This window comes from Pangasianodon hypophthalmus, chromosome 10, assembly GCF_027358585.1.
Source record: "Pangasianodon hypophthalmus isolate fPanHyp1 chromosome 10, fPanHyp1.pri, whole genome shotgun sequence".
Lineage (NCBI taxonomy): Eukaryota > Metazoa > Chordata > Actinopteri > Siluriformes > Pangasiidae > Pangasianodon > Pangasianodon hypophthalmus.
This window is the reverse complement of record NC_069719.1, coordinates 13,144,598-13,165,787: the sequence shown is the minus strand read 5'-3', so window position 1 is coordinate 13,165,787 and position 21,190 is coordinate 13,144,598. Positions and strand designations below refer to the sequence as shown.

The 21,190-nt window shown below is 40.6% G+C and overlaps 1 protein-coding gene across 6 annotated transcripts in view; it reads right to left on the bottom strand.

Moving 5' to 3' along the window:
- Positions 1–21,190, bottom strand: part of kiaa0586 (KIAA0586 ortholog) — a 91,323-nt gene that overhangs the window by 50,330 nt on the left and 19,803 nt on the right. For all 6 annotated transcript variants that reach the window (XM_053237400.1, XM_053237404.1, XM_053237402.1 and 3 more), the window contains exons 11-12: positions 1,618–1,846; positions 368–466 (exon numbers count right to left, since the gene is read on the bottom strand). In XM_053237400.1, the coding sequence (XP_053093375.1) occupies positions 368–466; positions 1,618–1,846 (328 nt within the window). The remainder of the gene's footprint in view (positions 1–367; positions 467–1,617; positions 1,847–21,190) is intronic.

Genomic DNA, 21,190 nt, shown 5'->3' with positions numbered 1-21,190 from the left:
AATCTCTGTAATTCACTTCTTAAGCTACAAGTGGTATAATTGATGTAAGGCCTCTCCTGCTACACTGCCAATTATAGACCAGGAAACACTCAACAAAAGGAAAACTGCAAATGGCTGTTGCTGTGTTTGCAGAGCTGTGACGCAGCGTGGATATGGATTTTCAGAAGAATTGTGCATTCATTCTTTCTATCCAGGTGTACATGAGAGATAACGACCCTGATTTATCTGTACAGTCTCTGCACAACACCGCGTCTCAAACTGCAGCATACAAAAGGTGCCATTGTGTCTGTAGCTGGTTGTGACCAGTGTGGAGGAAACGGCCCGTAATGCAGGCACTGCAGAGGCTGGAGTTGCTATGGGAACCTACCATGGAGACTGGGGGTGGGGGCTGGGGTGGAGGAGAGGGCAGGGTGGGGGGTGTGGGGTGGCTTGGCTCGGCAAGCTTCACAGGAAATGCATCAGCAGTCTGGTAGAAAGCACAGAGAGGTCGGATTAGGAGAAAGCCAGACGCAGTTATTGCTAAACAATGCAATGACTGGATTTGGCTGAAAACACACACACACACACAAATGCATGGATATATAAAAAAAAGAATTGTTGTAACAGATCAAATCATGTTGCTATAGCAGTGTAGCGCAGAACATTAAATGCCATTAATCAATCCACTCATTCTCTGATTCCAACATTTCTTTCTATTTACAGTACCATGGTATATGAAATCCTCATGTCACTGAGGGACATACAGTCGCTGTGAACAGGAGCATGATCCTCGCTGTGCAGTGGGTAGGCGTGAGTGACATTCCATTAAAACAGGCCAGGCACTGACAGCATATAGTGACTAGGCTCTCTCGACTCAGAGACCGACAGAGACAGATAGACAAACACACACTCCTGGGCCTCTCTGTCAACGGCCAAAGAGCATTCAAATCCCGCATCCTCAATTATATGCTAATGTGTCATTTGCCTTGTGTTACATTATTCTTGGCTGATGAATTTTTCAGCCGCAGCCAAGGCGTGCCTCGAAACTCAATTCCTTAGCGAGGAGGAGGGTGGGGGCGGTGGGGAGTGGGGGTTGACTGTTATAGATGGAAACAGGCAGCGGCACATTTGGTAGAACTGAAGTGTTGTAATTTATTAGTGAGGGAAGGAGGGGGAAAAAAACAATTGGAAAATCGCTGTCGAATCACAGAGATACAAGACGTAGGGTTGGAGTCTTGGCTTGATTTCATCAGTGCCCTGCTTCTATTAGATTAGCACTTCCTGAAGCACAGCACTGGAAATGACATTGGTCTGTTTCAGGAGGTGAGCAACTTGCTGATCAACATGGCATTGAAGTTACTAATGGGAAGGACAGACTGCTTGTCTCCTACTGTGTGCTGCTAACCAGATATTGGGATTGAGTAACTGACCAAGTCTGATCAACAAAGGTTGAGCTTTAAAAAATTTGAGTTGGAAATACAAACAACATTGAACATTATCAATGTACAGTAAATGTAATTTACAGACACATTACTATTAAGTACTTGGAGTAAAGCAGAAAAAAAGAGAGTCAGACATTTTGAGATGAGAGTTTCCCGTTCCATGGTTTCTCTCATGCTATTCATTAACCACACTTACCTGGATTAAGTTTCTCATCTCATTTTTGAGTCTGCTCATATCCTTCAGCATTGCATTGGCCTGCTGTACAGCGGAGCTGGAGCTGCTTGGAGCTGCATGGATTAAAGTAGGCACTCCCTTCAGGCTTACTTGGCTCTCGTTTGTGCTCAGAAGCTTGGTCAGTGCACCAGTTGGCCTCTCTGGTTCAGCCCTTCCAGTGGGAAAGATGGATGTTTCTCCTGAGTTCTCTCTAAAAGAAGAAAGACTAAGTTGAGTCATACCTGTCTGCAACACATGTAAGACCAGGCTTATGCAATATCACGAGTTCTGGCAATATCTTGAGACAATGAGCTGAAGCTCCTCTTCTGATTTTTTACATTATGTACATTATTAGCTAAATTATGAGGTTTGAAAGTCCACACAGAACACTGGGAGCAACAAGATAGGGGAGTATGTGGACTGGCAAGTATTCATATCTAACCAATTGCACTTTCAAAAGCACTCAAGCAGCAAAAAAATGCATATCGAGGAGCCCACAGCGGTCTGGCTCAAGATGGGAGTGATGTTGGGAAGTGGTATGAATATGAAGGTCAGCTAAAGGACAACAGGGCATTATAGCAGTGAGGATGACCAGCCTACACCCTCAAACCGTGCTAAGGGACTTCAGCTGAAGTTGCCCTCTGTGTGCACTCTCTCCGAGGTCTGTCTGAATAGTTCATTGTTTACTGTACATTTTGCATGAGCGGTATTAGGCGTAAAGTTAAAGTCAACCACTACTGAAGCTGAAATATGTATTTATTCTGGCTTGGCAGCACAATCTAATGAGAAAGCTCAGAGGCCCTGAATGAGGGGGTTCACTCACCAGGTTCTAGCCAGGAGGTGTCAGTCTGAACTGTTTTCATAGTGTAGTGTTGCCAATTCGTTGAACATTACTGTGAATTCTGTGTCTCCAACTCTGCCGTGCTTGTCTACCACTCGGCCAATTAACCACCCAGAGACACTTTCCGTTTGCAGATATCATGCTAACTGATTTAAAAAGATACAAAGACACTTTCTAGGAAGATGACTAACTCAGGCCTGACAGGAAAAAGCCACCGTTTAGAAACAATTTCCAAAACTGTCACTCACAGGGCAAGAATGGTTGTTGCTGTAGCACAGGCAGTGTGAAATAGCTATCTGTTACACTCACGACGCTGAAGGTTGTGATGCCCAAAGCTACCAAATGTAATACTGTTTGATGCGCCTTTGTTGATCCTCGCAGGCTTGTTCTCTAACACATTTGGATTGGGCTAGACCTCTAAAACATAATGTGATTATGTCCATGACTCAGCAGTGTAAACAATGGAAGTCAATCATGTGAGAATAAACATAAAGGAAAAATAAAGTGTTCATAGCAGCTTATTTAGAGAGAGAGAGAGAGAGAGAGAGAGAGAGAGAGAGAGAGACCCATTTATGGGAGCCGACAGAGAAAACATGGCCATGTCATGATTTGCCTGGTTGTCTTGACTTTTAGATTATTTGAAGTGGAAGTAGAACAAATATGTAATTGAAAGCAAATAAAGTAAGGAAAAAAGGAAGATGGGCATAGGCGGTGATGCAGAGTGGGTTCGCTAGTGCTGTACATCCAGTGCTGAAGGTCAAAACTGAGAGTTGAACACAGCACCTAGCCTTAGGCCTTTAACCTACACCTACTGCAGAGCTCAAAGATACACCACTCACCCTCTCAGCTGCTTTGAATGCTTCACTACACTTTCAACTAGGCTACTTTCTCACAGACACACAAACACACCCTCTCTTATGCACTCACACTATGCCTATTCATCCCTCTCTACCCTACTGCACACAGAGCCTCACATTCATTCTGAGCTCAAAGAGCAGCCAGAACAATCTTGGTGAAATCTAGCAAAAAAAAAAAAAAAGCTGAAGGTGGACAGAAGATGAATAATCCTGTTCCTTATAATACAAGCAAGAGTGGAACATTATCAAAGCCTGTGGTTTGTCTTCCTGCATAACTTTGACAAGACATGAGTACACAATTTAGTTTATGCCCTAAACCTCATGTACAGAAAATCATGCTGTATAGAGCAAGCTAGTGTTTCAGTGTTAGGTTTGTCCTCACTGGTTGAACATGGCAGGGAAATAAATTACACAACACAACAGCATGTCAATTCTAAAGTCTGCAGAGGGTGAGGAGTTTGCCCTTCCAGTCCACTGATATAATCAGATCCAAACTATCTGTATGAATTGTAACAAATTATAGCGCACTTAAATTCTCTCAAGGTGAAGTGTCTGATGTTGAAAACCCTGAATTAACCCAAGGCCACATTGTGTGTAATCTGTGTCTAGGCAGACAGGCAGCAATAAAGCTTTGTGCATTAGGAAATAGTCTCATCAGAGCCCCATTATGTCCTCAGGTTTCCTCTCCTGACTTGAAGTACAGAGACAAAGACCTTTTTTTGCCTTTCAAGGGCTCCATGATAAATAAACATGAAGCCCAGAGAGGCATTTCCGTGACGTGGTGGACGCCCTGATGTATTCCACACGGCTCGCTGCCTTCAATCAGCTTTAAGACGTCACAAAAGTAGCTAATCCATTTGAAGAGGCTGAGCAATAGAGGAGAAGCCAGGAATTTTATCTCACCCAAAACTGATTAGGGTGTAGATGCAGACAGACAGGAGAGCAAAATACTCCTGCAGAGGTGACTGTATGCGAATGTCTCCTTCACCAGGAAAAAGACAGAAAGCATTTCTGAACTCGTCTGTCAAGGATGGGTCGTCATTAATGAGTTTCTGTGCTCATTCTGGCAAGACAATGTTCAGGGTCATTGGAAAATTATGTCAGTACAGGTGTCATTTTTATAATGTCACTAAGAACCATCAGACTTTTATAGCCATTATAGTTGAGTTGTTTATGTGCCTGACCATGACTTGCGTGATTCTACTTAATAGTTGTAAGTGAGAATGCCCTCAGCTCACATTTCACTATTGATTTTTTAGTCCCTTCACGGCGGAATGCTAAACCTTATCAGTGTGGTCCACCTTTTCAGTCATCCCTCAAGATAATGATCAGGATCCCACCTAACATTCAACTCACCCTTGAGAGGACACACAAGCACATGGCAGATTGACTTCCCAAAGACCACAGGAGAAACATCACTCTAGAATCCCAGAGCCCAAGACAAAAACAAGGCAGGAAAAAATGGGGGAAAAAAGTGAGAGAGAGAGAGAAAGAAAATTCCTTTTCCTATTTAAGCTTTCTCAACGCCCCCTTTTGTATGTCACCGGGTATGTGGAGCAGAAAGAAGAGAATAGCTCTCAGTGAAATACACAAGCGTGCTTGAAGGGGAAGAAGGGCCGGCCATCCCATCGCTCTCCCTTCTGCACTACTGCGCCCCTACACTGAAGCAAAAGAAAGACTTCAGCCACCATGGTGGCGGTTCAAAGCTGTCTGTGTGCATGTGCAGAGATGCTGCCAGTTTAGATTCCATTCATAAGTCGGGGAGTAAATGTCAGTGGAGGTAGTCAGTGATGTGCATGGTGCCACACACACAGTGAGGAAGACAGCAGGGAGGAAAAAAAACAGCAGGACCTCTGTCTCCTGGCTTAAATTGGAAAGGGAACAGCATACAGTTTTACCAAAAAAATTATCATTACTGAGAGAGAAAGACATAAAACTGGTTCATTAAATGACTATGGTATATTTAGGAACAGGGGGTCAATAAGGGGATTATTTATAGAGCAGGTAGTAGTGTGTATAGAGAATTTATGTGGCAGACTTCTGAATCAGACAACCTACACTGTAGCTTAATTAGACACCAAACAAACAAAACACCATTGGGAGAGAAGAGACAGAAAACTAGACATATCGCCAAATATTGTCATAAAAAGCACAGTGTACAATTTAAGAATAGTACACAAATTATACATTAGAATTAGTGATGGCCTTTTCGTGTAATTTTGTTGTCGAGTATTTAAACTAATTTACACAAAAGAGTAATTAATTACTCAGTAAGTAAACAGACACATGGATTTTGCTATTTACATTTTAACTTCAGTTTAATAACTGAAGAACAACAGTAAAACCAGGCAGCCAATTGATTAAATTCAGTATTAATATTAATGACCCTGTAATGCTATACTGCTACATTAGCAGTAGTGCTACACTGTGTATTTGTATCACATAAACCACACAAGGTGAAAACTATTACTTTTTTAAGCAAAGAAAACCACAGGTACGCAATATCATCCATCATTTTATCATAAACTATACTGTTTCTGAGTCTTTATTTACTGATTTCAATTTTTTATTTTTTTGCATTTATTCAGCATTTCAGGCTACCTCATTTCAGGCTATAATCATGTTTCTATTTAAATGCCGCCAATGCATAGTGTAAGGTTAAATCTCCAATGGTTTGCTATTCACTTAGGCCCACTACACATAATGTAATATGCCCTATGAAGTGTAATGTATGCACAATAAAATGGCGCTTGACATTCAGAAGGCGGGTATGCATAAATATTGACTTGCTAAGCATGTCTCTAGATAATCTGCAAAATTTGGTTTTATGTCATTTTTTAACCTTGTATGACCATCCCAGTAGCCGACATTCAGTCTATTTTCACTAAGATTAAAATATTGGCACATGGATTAGTTTGGTTTTGCCACCATTAACAGCAGACCAACAAACTCACTAAGTCTCATGATCAAGAAGCCCTATGATGAGCAACAGTGCATGCCATGGTGTCATGGAATGTGTGGCAGAAAAAAAAGAAAATCAAATTGTGAGTAATATTTTGCTAATAAATTCAACAGTAACGTAATCAGCACTTGATTAGTGCCCGTCATTAATTTAAAGCATGTAATGCATATTTAATTGCCTGTTTAATAAAAACACACTTGATCAAAAGCAGTGGCCCAGAGGGAAATAGAATGCCTCTGTAACTGTCGTATAGATCACATGGCTGTTGTTTGTGGTTTACATTAGGCAGGAAGAGTCATCATCTATCAAGTCAGCCAGCGGGTGCACAGCTGCTGGGTGACCCTCTCTGTCATCTAAATGCCAACTCTCTTAACACACACATACGCACATTTGAGAGTGTCAGCAGCTCTCAAATTGCCCGGTTGAGACACACATGGCCTCGGCATCCACTGTTAAGGCTAACCACCTCATGCCTGGAGCTGGAGTCAGAAAAAAGGAGCCATGCTCTTCATGTGTGAATAAAGATCCCTCACGTTCATTTATCTTTATCTGCTCAATGCACCTGTTACACTTTTCCCAGGTATGCACAATTTCATCACTGGTAATTACACTCTGCAATCTGGGTGGACTAGTATTCTTTGGTCATGCTTCAAAATTATACTTAAAATTATGTTAGGTGATATCAGGGAGTGTTATATAACACAGCATTATCATTACTAAAAGTATTTCTGTACTAAAGCAGGATTTCAGGAATGGGTTCACACAAAACTAGTGTAAAAAAGGGGAGGAGAGGAGAGGGGAAAAGGAGAGCCATTGCTTTGAAAACACTAAAGTTCAGGCTTGGGTGAAATTGGATATCCCAAACGGATATTCATTCTTTCTCTCTCACTAACAGAGAGGGAAAGCTAAAAAAGAATCCTGCTAATGTAATCTAAGGGCAATTTGACTGGACAGAACAGGTGTGGGGCCTGGAAGAGAGCAGCCTGCTACTCCAATACCTGAGTTATGAACTTTATAGCCCAATCACTCAATTCACAAGACCTTAAAGGAATATTCCTCGCTTCTCAAATCAAATCTCTGTCTACTCCAACTGTTGTGACTCCTTTTTCTCAGTGCAGCTTTCAACAACACAGATGGCAATATTTTTCTATATAGAATAAAATATTCTGGAAGAGGATCTCCTTCCTAGCTCAGATCCCATCTCCCTGATTGCTCTCAGTTTGTAAATGTTGATGGTGAGTTCTCTATACATACAAAAGTTATGCCAAGTGCTCCACAAGGCTCTCTTTAGGACCATTGCTTTTCTTTTCTTATATACAGTACTATTGTATCCTACACTGCAACACCATCTTCATGAATGCATAAAAGAGATCAAAAACATGATGCTGAATATCTTCCTCCTACTTCCTCCTAAAAGACAGAAGAAGACTACCAGAAAGTAAGCTTTCTGAGTAAACCTAGATGGCTTTTCAGTTACATCATGTGTATCAGTGAAAAGCTTTGTGTGACTATTGACCATTACTCCTATTCACTCAACACCACAACGACTGCCTGTAAGATTTCACAAGGACTATGAAATCAGCAACTGCTTGATACCTTAGATTTTGGTGGGGCAGGATGACAACACAGCCCCACAGTCAAGAGGCTATCACACTAGACTTATCCTACAGGCTACTATCTAGTGACTTTTTTAGAGTAACCCCTTAAAAGGCAGCTGAGAGTCGACAACATACAGTTATCCAGCACACACTCCAGCAGCTCATTTTGAGTGGTTTTAGATGTACCTTTGTTTAACTGGATTTGATGCAGCAGGTGTCTCTCTTGCAGCCATGTTACAGTGTGCATGTCACACACAGAAGAGATAATATCATTATAAAGTGATGCCAGACTTCTTTTTCACAGCTTTCGTGTGGGAAACAAGGTCACTTTGATGTATCGTACATCTTACAGAGTATTTTTAAGTTAGCCCAATTTGGCATAAAATACAGTGACCCTGACATTATTATTAACTCTCCTGTTTGCTTCTCCTCCTCCACTGAAAATATTCTTAGATCAAGCATGGTGCAGTGTGATTCCTGCCCCAGTTGGCTTCTATTAGCACTTGTTGCAGTTCCCATTTTTGACCATTAACTGCACTAATAACTATGAAATTAAAAGAAGCAGTGAGCAGGCTGCCCCACAATTGTGCAACATCTAGAAAGGCAAGCAAATCACTGAAATCTCTTATATTAGCCAAAAAGGAACACTTTTCAAAATTGTTGGTCACGCAAAAGAGGGAATTAGTATGTCAATGGAATGTAGAATATATGCAGTTGTGAATGAGGACTTTAGATTTTTTGAATGGCTGATAAAAAGGTTTTATAAAATACTACTGTTGGGCTGAATAATTTTCACACAGTTCCTGAGTGAATGTTTAGTCTATTATGATCAGCCACATACTTTTCAATCAGAGGGTAGAGGTTCTTCATCAGCACCTAGAATAATGAATACTACAGCAAAGCCACCTCCTCTACAAGGTAAAGGTGTAGATCTCATGGTTTACAGACAGAGAGTTTGGTAAACTAGGACATTGGTGCAGTCATCCCCATCATATATTCAGTCAGGGTTTGTTGATTGTGGAGTGGCAGGACGCTGATGTCCTGGAGTGTCATCATGCCTGTGCTGTCTACTATATCTTCTTTTTAGTGTTGCTGTCATAGCTACACCAGCTTGCACTGTGATCACCATAGGCATGCTTTTTAAAGGTATATATTCTCTCCTGTCATAACTAACAATCTGTCAAACTGTACAGATACTTCTGCTGCCAATGTGATTTTGGTGTGAGATCCTGATATACTTCTCATCCTCCAAACCTGCCAGAGACAACGCTGGAGCATGTTCTTGATGCTCTATTCCTGTTTCTTCATCTTGGCTATTTGCAGTTCTGATTCACCTTCCATGCTGCTGTGAATAATCTCACTGGGACACCCCAAAGACATGCACTTCTGCCAGGATTATAAACTATTGTGGTGCACCTAACCTGTCTTAAGCCAAAATTCTTTGTATTCTCAACATATTTAGCACTGGTTGTCTTTTCTCTGTATGACTCATAGCAATTATCAATATTCCTCTATCTGGTGTCGTCCAGAAAGAGGATGGATCCCTTGTTGAGTCTGGTTATTGGATTCCTGTAAAGCTGCTTTGGGCGTTGTTAAAAGTTCTAGACAAATAAAAATTATTTAAACTGAATGTGCGAGTGTGTGATTAACAAAAACAATTTCAACACATTTCCCTGTACTACGAGATGAACAGAAAACGAAAACTCATTTATAATGGACGTTTAACAGCAGAAACAGCCAACAGCTGCAACAACTTTCCAATCTTTTCTCTGTAAAGGGAAATGTAACGAAATTCCTGTGCCTTGTAAGTACTACGGATGCAATATCCTTTTTTTTTTCAGACCGAGTATGAGTACGTTTGGTACTCCTTGATACTGATACAATATCAAAATGAGTAAGCTATGCAGGATTAATCAATCACGAACGTCATGGAACATTTTATTTAACTCTGTTCATATTTACTGGGTTTAAATAATGTTCATGAAACACATACACATGCTCATGCATAGATACAGGCTAAGGCTACTAGGTTCGTTCCTGATAAGTGAGTTGATTTTGAATTTTGTTAGCTAGCTACATTAATTACCTGGGATCAAGCAGGGATGCAAGAGTGTTCCTGTATAGCTGTATGTAAATTGTAAAGTATGTATACATACATTCGATGATGTCCATGGGTTCCAGATTACAGGCAGTCACTGACTGCAAAGGATTTGCATCCAGATATTAAAAATAATCCTAATATTTTTGTTAAACCCCTTAAACAAAAAAACAAAAACCCCATTAAAGCTGAAAGTCTACATTTCAATCACATCTTAATTGCTTCATTTCAACTCCATTGTGGTGGTGTACAGAGGCAAAATTATGAAAATTGTGACACTGTCCAAATACTTATGGACCTGTCTGTGTGTGTGTGTGTGTATATATACACATGTATTTTTGTATGTATATACACACACACACAATATATATATAGTGTGTGTATATATATATATATATATATATATATATATATATATATATATATATATACACACACACATACACTATATATATATATATATATATATATATATATATATATATATATATATATATTATATATATATGCACACACACACACACACACACACACACACCAAGCCGAAGCATTTCAATATGATGTTTTGCAGTGGGCTTGATGTGTAAATATTGTTCCTTGCCCCCCATTCTTGTGTCAAAGTGAGGTGGAGACAGTGACATTTGAGCAGAGTTGAGGTCTCTGATTGGGGAAGTCTGTGGGCAGTGGTGACATTTAGTCTGGAACCCCAGTGGAACCGCAGAGTCTCAAATGAGCCGAAGTGTAGAGCTTGCAGTCACATGGTCAGAGCTAAGAGAGCACATGCAAATACCCAACAAAAATGCCGTACAAATAGGATGATTTGCATTCGTACTCCACATGTGCAAACACATTTGCATGGAAGTAAAAGAATAACACCCTGGTATTTCTGCACACAACTGCAGAGACAAAAGCACATCTCCACACACCCATACAATACATAATCATCAGACACAAACACACACCATGCACCACAAATACAATGCACATCATCACACAATACAAGTCCTTTAGAATTACAAAATAATTGCAGACAAAAATGTTCCCACATCAACAAAAAGAAAATAAATATTCTGCTAGCCTGTTGTCCTATTTTTCCACTGAGCAGGGCTACACAAGGATAAGTGAAGTGAAATAGGCTGGAGAGGAACCAAGCTATGCAGCAGCATTAGTATTCTCCTCACTGGCCTGTGCCCCAGCGGCCAAGCTACATCCTCCCTATCCAGCACCGCCACATACTCTTCTTATTATTAAAACACATCCGCCTGTCCTGGACCATGCTCTCTCATTAATATTTATCCCTCTTATTACAAAGCTCATGCATTTTTTGATTAATTTAAAGGTTCTTCTCCTATAACGACTTGGGGCATGCAGATACGTTGTGCATGTAGATGTGTGTGCTGTGTTTTCTGTGGAGGCTGTTATTTAAACATGCTACCCAATGCTGTCACTTGCCCTAAAGCCACACTTGCAGCTGAGAGAGGTATAAAGGTCTGGGATATTCAGATATAGCATGTTAAAATACAATGCTGATAAATACAAAGCAATGTGCTTGCTGGTCCAAAAGATCTAAGATGACATTTTTTATGAGACAGCAACTTTTTTATCCCTGGCTCAAGTGCACCTAAAACAAGATGGAAAGCAAATCGCAAGTGGTTAAAACATTATATGGGAATCCATCCAGTGGCAGTACAGTTCACTTTGCTGCACTTGTATTCGCCTCTGTTCTCTAACAGCATCCACATTTAAGTGTGAGGGAGCCAAATGGCTTGACTGAGTGCAGCACATGCTGAATTAATTGCTGCAGAAGGCTGTTTCAGCAGAGAGGACAGAATCCAGTATGCCGTCTGTCTAAAAAGAGCATTTGTTTAACAAGCTGTTTGCAAATGAAGGCCAATGCAGAAGTAGAGAGGTAAAAGTAGGATAAGAAAATGAGAGATGAACGAAAAAATGACATCTTTATGTGAAAGAGCCTGCCCTCCAAATGACAGACAGGTCATATCTTATATGTCAGCTCATGCAAGGAAAAGCCCATCCACTGCCAACTAATTTGGCCAAGATGATTCATTCTGTGGTGCTAAATGTTTGCCTTGGGGAAGCAGTCAGTCTGCCATCCGTTCTGATTTGCTCCCCCCATCTGTCTGTCGCTCCTTATTTCTCTTCTCCATCTCCTCTTCACCTCAGAGTCTCTCTGACTCCCTGCCCCTCTCTCTCTCTCTCTCTCTCTCTCTCGTCTCACACAAACCCACTATGAGAGTGCCCATCTCAGCGAGGAGATGTAACCGCACTGTATTAGCATGCTTAGGCACGGGGGCGGTGAGCCATTACCTAGCAACAGAGTGGTCTGCGATTGGCTGCCTTCCTAAGACAGAAAAGTAGGTTCGGTCTGGGGTTTAGAGAGCGAGAGAGACGAGGGGCTATTTTCTGCCCATGTCATCTCGGCTCGTCACATCGAAACGACGTTCTGCAGTACTCCTCCCCCATGGCCTAGCTATTGACTGAAAGGGCAGCAGACCAGAACAATCCACTGCAGCAGTGGCACCCGCAGCGGCCAGACACAACAGAACATGGCCAGCATAAAGAGATGAGGTTACCTCACAGTTTTTACTCTGTCAGACAATATTTAGGAAAAACTATCTAAAAACAAACTGTCTTCATCTAATGTTTCTGCATCAGATATAGAGCTCTATCTTCTGTCAGTGCCAGGCTATGTAAGGACATGCAAAATGGCATTCAAACAACAGGTCAGAAGGTTGAAAGTAGAAGTAATATTCCCATGGCAACCTCCAGCAATTCTAAAGATAGTGTGACCTATAGGCAGTGTGTTACATCTTTCTAGGCTTAGTGCTCTAGCACAGAGCAAAGTAAAATATATTTATATCTCTCTGTCCTCTTCCTGTTGCATTAGGGTCATGTTGGTAGCCACAACATCCATCAGGGTTCCAACATACAGCTATTGTGTAACAGAGAACAGTGTGAGTCCACTGTCGAGGTAAAAGAGTTTTAGAGTGCTTTTCCACAACACAATCAAAAAGAAGTACTCCAAACAGGAACCAAACAGGAACATTACTTGTGGACCTAGTTCATTTTCCACTAACTGGAACAGTCAACAGTGCCAAAAGTAACCACCACTGCATTACAGTGCAAAATTATTGCCATTGTAAAGTCCAATAAAAGAAAACGCTCAAATGAACTTTGTTCTTTTGATTGATTAAAAGTTTGGTTTACTATTTAAAAATATATACCTTTATATAACAACCAGCTATTGGTCAAATATGACAAAACACTACCAACATCAATATACAAAAACCCAGGGTAAAAAGTCCTATGATCAGAAAATGATATTTGTTTGTTCATGCTACAACATTTTTCACTGCATACAGCACCAAATAAAACCAACTGGTTTTTTTTTTGTTTGTTTTTACTCTGAGTTTGTTTGCACTCCTTGCACTTCTTCTTTGAGCAGTAATGTTTCGTAGCTACCTAAACACTGTGTAGAGTTCCCACAAAGGGACACCCGAAGAACCGTTATGGGTTCTAGAAGTGATCTTTCTTCTAAAAGTGTAGGAAAAAAGCTCAAAGTTTATTTTGATATTTAAGGATTCTTAGTTAAGGGGTTCTATGTGGAACCCTGTCTGACCAGGAAACACCATTATAGTGTTCTACAAAGTACTCCTAAGGGTTCCACCAGAAGGACAAACTGAGGAAACTTTAGAGTTCTAGATGTAGAATGTCTTTAAGAGTGTGTGAGTGTATATGATTTTGCATGTTGTGTAATGTGGTACATCAATCAGCAACAATCAGATTCTAGCCCTACCTTCAATTACCATTAATAAAAAAAAAATGGACATTTGGAAGCTTTAATTCTGGACCATTTGAAAAATCTCAGTTCAGGATTTTCTAGTGCTAAATCTTGGGGTGTTAATGAAAAACTGTTCTCACATGGTAGCTGCCAGAATGACCATATTTACCTCATGTAGAGGCTCCAACTAGACCTCGGGCCTCTGTTCATATACTGCACTGTGCAAAAGTCTTAGACGCACAAGTTTTTTAGTACAAACTTTGTTATAGTTTTTTTATTTTATGATTTCTACATTATTGAGACAGTACAAAAACATTTTAGAAACCCAGCACAAAATTAAATGTTACAGAAAAATGTTTTTATGTCAGTAAAGAAAGCAGCATATTATGTAAGAGACCACTTTTCAGACTATATATATATATATATATATATATATATATATATATATATATATATATATATATATATATATAGAGAGAGAGAGAGAGAGAGAGTATTTATGTTATGTACAAACATTTAATTTCATTATTTTTGAAGGCATCTTTGCTCTATAGCATTTCTTTGCATGTGCCTAAGACTTTTGCACAGTACTTCTTCTTCTTCTTCTTCTTCTTCTACTGTATGTCCTGAAAGACCTTTGAATGCCCTACCTTTTAATCATACTCCAAGACTGACAGCAGCATGGTGTATGGTGAAAAGTGGTGTATGATTCATGTAAAGGTGCTGTACATTAAATGGAGGGGAAAACCAGGCCTGTAATTGAAAATGGGGAGTGTACTTCATAAATATGCACTGCACCCTAATATAAATCTGGCTGTGTGAAGGAAATACTGCTGCGGCCTGGGAGATGCAGGCAACCTGCAGAGACTGACTGAAGAGCTAGGTAAGCTGAAGCTTCATTAATCATGGTGAAGGAAGAGGGAGTTTGGGCATCATAGACATCCTCTACAGTGCAGCATCTGTGCCAGAACTGATGGCAGCCATTTGCTACTAGGCACGCCGTAAATTAGACTAGCCATCTGGCCAAGTCAGTTTGGGTGATGGCTTGTAAAAGTAAAGCAAGGCAGTGTAAGTGTGTCAACCTGACTAGCATACAGATCCGAATAAACCAAAAATGCCATTAGCACTGCTATGCTGTAAGGACGTTAGGAAGCATGGATGTAAGATTTCAGCTTAATAATGAATCAGGACAATGGATTAAAAAAAGCAGAGTCATCTTCCATAAAAGGCAACAAGCTATTCTGAAACACACAATGAGACAATTATGTCAGCAAAAAGCCAAATCTAAGAGGCTGGATGCACTACCACACTCTGACCAGCAGGAGTCCTCCTGACAGTAGCTCACAAAGTGTCTGAATGAGCAAATCATAAACATAAAGAAGCTGGCACCACTCAGAGACATGAATCAAGCCTCGGATCTCTCCTGTGAACTTGTTTATGCTCTCCACTCCCTCTGTGAGAGCAACACACATTGTATTTGACATGGCACAAACCTCAAGAACATTCAGTCACTGATCCTAACCCAGTCATTGTAAACACAGGAAACCTAGGACATGTTTTCAGCAGGGAGGAAAGAAGTACAGAGTGATGTGTACCACTTGGTCCAAATTGTAGCACAATCTTAAAAAATATACACTGTGGAACAGGTCAGACTCCTGGAGAGGCTCTGGTTCTATTTACCAGAAATGTGCATGGGTGAGACTGATAACACTCATCGGTTTGGCTGCGGCACAGAAAGAGTGGGAGAGACAGAGTGAGCTGAATGCTGACAAGCCCAGAGGCACAGCACAGCATGACAGAATGTCTGATGAGAAAGGGATAATGTTGGAAAAACTTCACAACACACTACATATAACTACATGTAATCTAACAAATTATCCATGCATATGTAAAGTCAGTGTTATTTTGCATAGTGTTCAGTGACTTCTGAACAAGCATAGTTTGGCTGACTTGAAAGTCAAGAGTAAGTCAACAGGTTATCACAGTTGACTATGCTATAGGCTACAAGCTACTGAATTTTTATTTAGAGTAAGCCCATAATAGGCAGTTGACTATCAACAACATGGTCATCTAGCATACAACCTAACAGCTCTTTATGACTGGTTTTATACGTACCTTTTACAACTGTGTTCAATACAGCAGGTATGTCAGATGTGTGCATGGAACATACTGAAGAGCTGATATCATTAACCAGGGTTGCCGGGTTTCAGCAAAATTTCCAACAGAACTACATCTCATAAACCACACAAAAGACTCCAAACTAGCCCAAAAAATTCAGGCATCGGCAAAGGGAATGTTTGCCCCCTTGTTTCTCATTTGTTTGGTGGCCCAGTGGTTAAGGATCTGGTTTACTGATCAGAAGGTCGGGGCCCAAGCAGGGGAAGAATTTAACTAATTTACAGATATTTCCACTCCAAATATTATCCCTCTCCCCATCTTTGGAATATATCTTACAGTAGAAATTATTCTGTACATCCTAGATACGCTGTATGCACTTATACTTTGCCTCTGTTTGTGTAAATTTATTAGATTTAATATCTGATTATTTGCTTAAAAAAATAAAATTAAAAAAAATTTTTTAAAATCTTGTTGGCCACAGAATATTTTTAAACTAGCTTGTCCGCTGCTCCTCCTCCACTGAAAATGCTCATAGCACAATCATAGGGCAGTGTGATTCATGCCCAATGGGCCTCGATTAGCACTTGTTGCAGTTTCCATTTGTGACCACTAGGTGTAATAATTCTACAAGTCTAAATTAGGCAGTGAGCAGGCTGCCCTACGACTGTGCAACATCTAGAAAGACTAGCAAATCAATGGAACATCGCTTATATCCGCCAAATAGCAACATTTAAGAGAAAAAAAATTATAAAATTGTTCAGGGCTCCTGAGTGGCGCAACAAAAAAAAGCATTCACCCTGTCATCTGGAGATCCTCATGATGCCACAGCCATCTATGGCCGAAGAGTCCAAGAGAGCAAAATTGGCCATGCTCTCAGGGAGGGACTGGTGGCATACGAGCTCTCCGCTATCAATCACAGTGACACAAGCCAATCATGGGCATCTGTGAGTTCATGCATGCAGAAGCGGGCAGATAGCGCTTTCATCCGAGTCCCTTATGCCGCCCCATGAGCAGCAGTTCAAAAAGATGCAGTTAGCTGGCTTCATGTGTCTCGGAGGAAACACGTGCTAGCCTTCACCCTCCCTGGTTGGTAGCTGCCGTGTGATTGGCCATGACTAAATTAGGGAGAAAATCTTGGAAAAAAATAAAAATATATATATTTTAAAAAATTGGTTAATGAATTATTATACTTTATGAAGAGCTGCCCAACCTGCCCCTACTGTTTTTTATTTTTAAAGGATAAAAATGTCAAAAGGACATTTTTTTTTTTTAAGTATGTGTATTGTCCTTTTCAGCTGCTGATATACATTGCTCTGGACAACAGTATTGTTTACATTTCTGCTGACACCATATATCAAAAAGAAAAAGCCAACAAACTGTTTGCCATCATCCTAAGCTGCTATAATCAGATGTCACATGCTCACGTCTCCATGTTCCCTTGGACCACAGGGCAGCGGATGAATAAATTAACCTGTCATTCAAGAGGATTCAAAGGACAGAATAGAAATCTTTTGAGTATTGAGAGAGTGGGAGAGAGCAACAGCGAGACCCCACATCCAATCAGCATCACTCTGTGCTTCCGTCTCCATGGCAACTGGCTCATCTCTCTCCCCCTTTTTTTCTCTGAACGGTCCAGGTTGGTGTGCAATAGTTCATGACAGGCGCTGCAGCTGTGAGCTGCTCTCGCCTTCCTTCAGAGGACGAGCAGCAGGAGGAGAGGGAGAAATTGCCATGTCTGCTGATTAGTAATCAGATCACAGAGTCACCCTGAATCCTGGGGGCTGAAGCTGAATTATACATTGCTAGTGCCAATCAAGCAATGCACGCCCTCATTGGCATTCTATTTAAAGTACAATCCCATCCCCTGAACACTTCAACGACTTAGTGAATGATGACATCTAACTACAAGCCACACTCAGTGCCAGATTGCCATGACATTTACAGGAAATGTCAGAAAAGGCACAGCTAATTATTATTACTCTACACACAGCTCACTTTAATATGACATACAACATGGCAGGACAGTCAGATTTACTTGAATTTGAGGGGCTGGTGCAAACTGTGTTCTGATAAACCCTACTGTTGTATGACATTAAGAGCGGGAATCAACAGAGACTTCCTGATAAATTACAATGATCCCTTTTACACCAGACCATTTCACGCATCTTGTATCCTGACGAGATTTTAACCATGTGCATTTACGATATTAGCCAAATGTGTTTCATGTTAATATGCAAACCAGCATATTATAATAGAGCCCTAACTTCTAGTGTTGTACCTTATTTTTGTGCTTTAGAAATAAGATGGTTGCTGCATCAAAAACTACCAGTTTTGTCCTATTTTTAATCTTGCTAACATTGGTATTTGCATGTACGTCAGCTATTGGAAGGGGTTTGGGAGTGTCAAATATGAATTGAAAAGACATGCATTTAGACTGGTTAAAATGTCTCTCAGACCACCTAATGATATGAGCAATTGGATTTAAATCCAGATACAGTCTACATAATGCTCGATGCTTGAAAAAAACAGGGTCACTGATCTTTAGCTGTTTCAATTTGCAAATATTATGATCCAATATTGCAATTTGGTTATAAAAACAAGTGAATTTTGCTTACATTAGAGCTATTACTAATAGGCTATGTAGTAGGCATATTGTTTGTGGGTGGAGGGTGCGCATGTTTAATTATTTCTTTATTCAGTAAATGTGATTTGTAACCAAATAGATTTTTTCTTCCATCACTATATCATTGGAAATATTCTAAAAGTAATTTTTCATATGTGATCTTAGAATTAGGTTCTATGTGACATTTCTGTCATTTTAAGATAATGAGGCATAATGTCATAACCCTCAATAAGGTAACGTTGGTAGATAAAATATTTCAACTATATTTCTTTTCATACTTATAAGTAATATGTTGGGATAAAGCATCAAATCCATTGTATTGATGTCAAGATATCGGAAGTCACAAAAGGAATAAGGAGTAAAATCGGGTTAATTCTGTCCACCACTGCAAGAGTAACAGATTAGTGTGACACAGTTCTGAGCCGCTCTGTGAGGAGTAAGCAAACAGCCTCCGCCATCTCACACTCTGACCTGCTTTTTACATCAGAGACCACAGCACGCGCTCCAGTACACTCACATGCCCTTAAAATGAGGGCAATCAAATACTAGTGAATAGTAATGGAAAAGTGTTTATTTCCAAACCAAAATTTTGTTGAAGACTATTTTTGCAAAGACTACTGTCACCATAATCATCCATTTTCAACTGATGTATCCCAAGATTTTCAAAAAAAATAAATCAATTCCCAGAGTTTGAATGTCTGAAGTTAAGTTGGATGTGAGAGAGGAAGTCTGGCACATCTGTTGACAGCTGAGACACATCTAACACTTCTTAATGAACCACCATCACGGCACCCATTCACGCAACAGATGGGTCTGGGGGTTGGAGGGGCATTTACACTCAGCCCAGGTGATGGAGGGAAGGTGATTACGTCTGCACCCATCTGAACCTACCGACAGAACCACGCTGAGTGTCAACATCTCCTTCCACGCAATCATCATCTCAGCACCTCAACCGCTCAGCAGCAGCAGTGGTAATGTGCGTATGCCGTCAACAAGACAAGGAAGACAAAATGAAACAAGACACACATAAAATAGCGAGGAAGTAGCAACAGAGATTACATGGCTGCTCAGCAGTTCTGCATGAGAGCCATGTTTGATTAAATATTAATGTTATCTCCTGAATGTAGCTGTTTGTTTTGCATTCTTGCAATGTCTGCAAAAAAGACTATCCTACCCACTTAGCTTTTATAGACTTTAACACAAATCTCACTAGGCATGAGGAAAGGAGCAATAATTGGTTTAAGACAATAGCGTTTCAAATTTGTTGTCTTTTCTTTCATGCTTAGCAAATATCCTTTATGAAATGCTAGTTTGATTTCAAGGCAGAATTTCAAAGGCCTGGAAGGAGATTTAATCAGACTGCAAAGGTGAAAAACAATTTGCTGCAACATCTACAGATGTGCATAAATCAACTGCACTTCTCATCATGCTACAGGAAACATCAATAATTTCTTTGAGCTCACAAAAGCTTTTCCAGCAAATGAATGTTGGCATTACAGGGGCATAAACAGCTCATTGATTCAAGGAAAGGTCACTCATATCAGCTTACATGATGAGAATTAATATGTATTTGTTGACTAGACTGCAGTAAACACCCCCAGGAAGCCATTCTGAAGGAAGCAAAGGAATGACAATGTTAAATGTTAAATGTGCTGGGGCTGGTTTGAGAGTTGTGTGTTTTCACAGGGAGGCACTTTGGGCTATTCAGAAGGTGTAGCTGATTCCTCAGATGGGTTACCGAAATTACATTTCAAAGGCCTGACAACCAGTGGAAAATGAATAGCCCCCCCCCAAGGTCACCGAAAAGGTTTGCATTTCATAAGAGCGTCAAAAATGTTAACGCTGATCGTTTTAACCCGGTAAGCTCATCGTAACTTATTTGGGCAAGGTTAAGGCCACAGTGCTACAGACACAAACAGCTTTTCAGTGGATCACTGTAGCACAGTGCAAGCTCGTACTCTCAAATGCACGCCTGATCGATAGAACAGAAACAAAAGGGAGGTGGGGAACTAAGGAGGGAAAAAAAACAGAGGACGAGACTCCTTTTTAGGCAAGGCAAAGCTTAAACAAAACACAAAAGATTAATCACAGCTTAGTCATTCAAACACTGAGCAACAAGAAAGTGATAAACAATGTTGTGCTCGGTGAGGGTTATACAGTGAGACAAATACAGTGGGTTGGAGGCCAGCTTGTGGAATGAAGGCGGTTCAGTGTTGGGGGGGTGGGGGGAGAGGGTGGTTTGAGGGACGAGGCCCCCATGAGAAAATTGATGAGGGGACAAGCTGCCGGCTGAACTCCCTGCACTGTGAAGGTTTCAGAAATTTGAGTCCTCTCCTGCGCCTGTGGTAGCTGAGCTTCAGTCTAAAATGGCTGCCAGAGAGTCGTGTAAACAACCTAGAGGAATGAAAGGGGCTACATTTCTCCAGCTTGCCTGCCAAGAGCTGCATAGCCTTAGGCCTTTCAGTTAACCCTTTCCCTCCTCACAGTTTTGGAGCCTTTTTTTAACGTTAAAAAAAAAAGTTTCTTTAATGCAGTTTTAATGCATGACATTATTCATGAACCAGTGTGAGCAGTGGCTGTTCAGATCCTGACTGAGAGCATTATTTGACACAAAGCTTCGCCTGTGCTCAGACAGGTATTTTGTCTGTCCTCGGTTCAA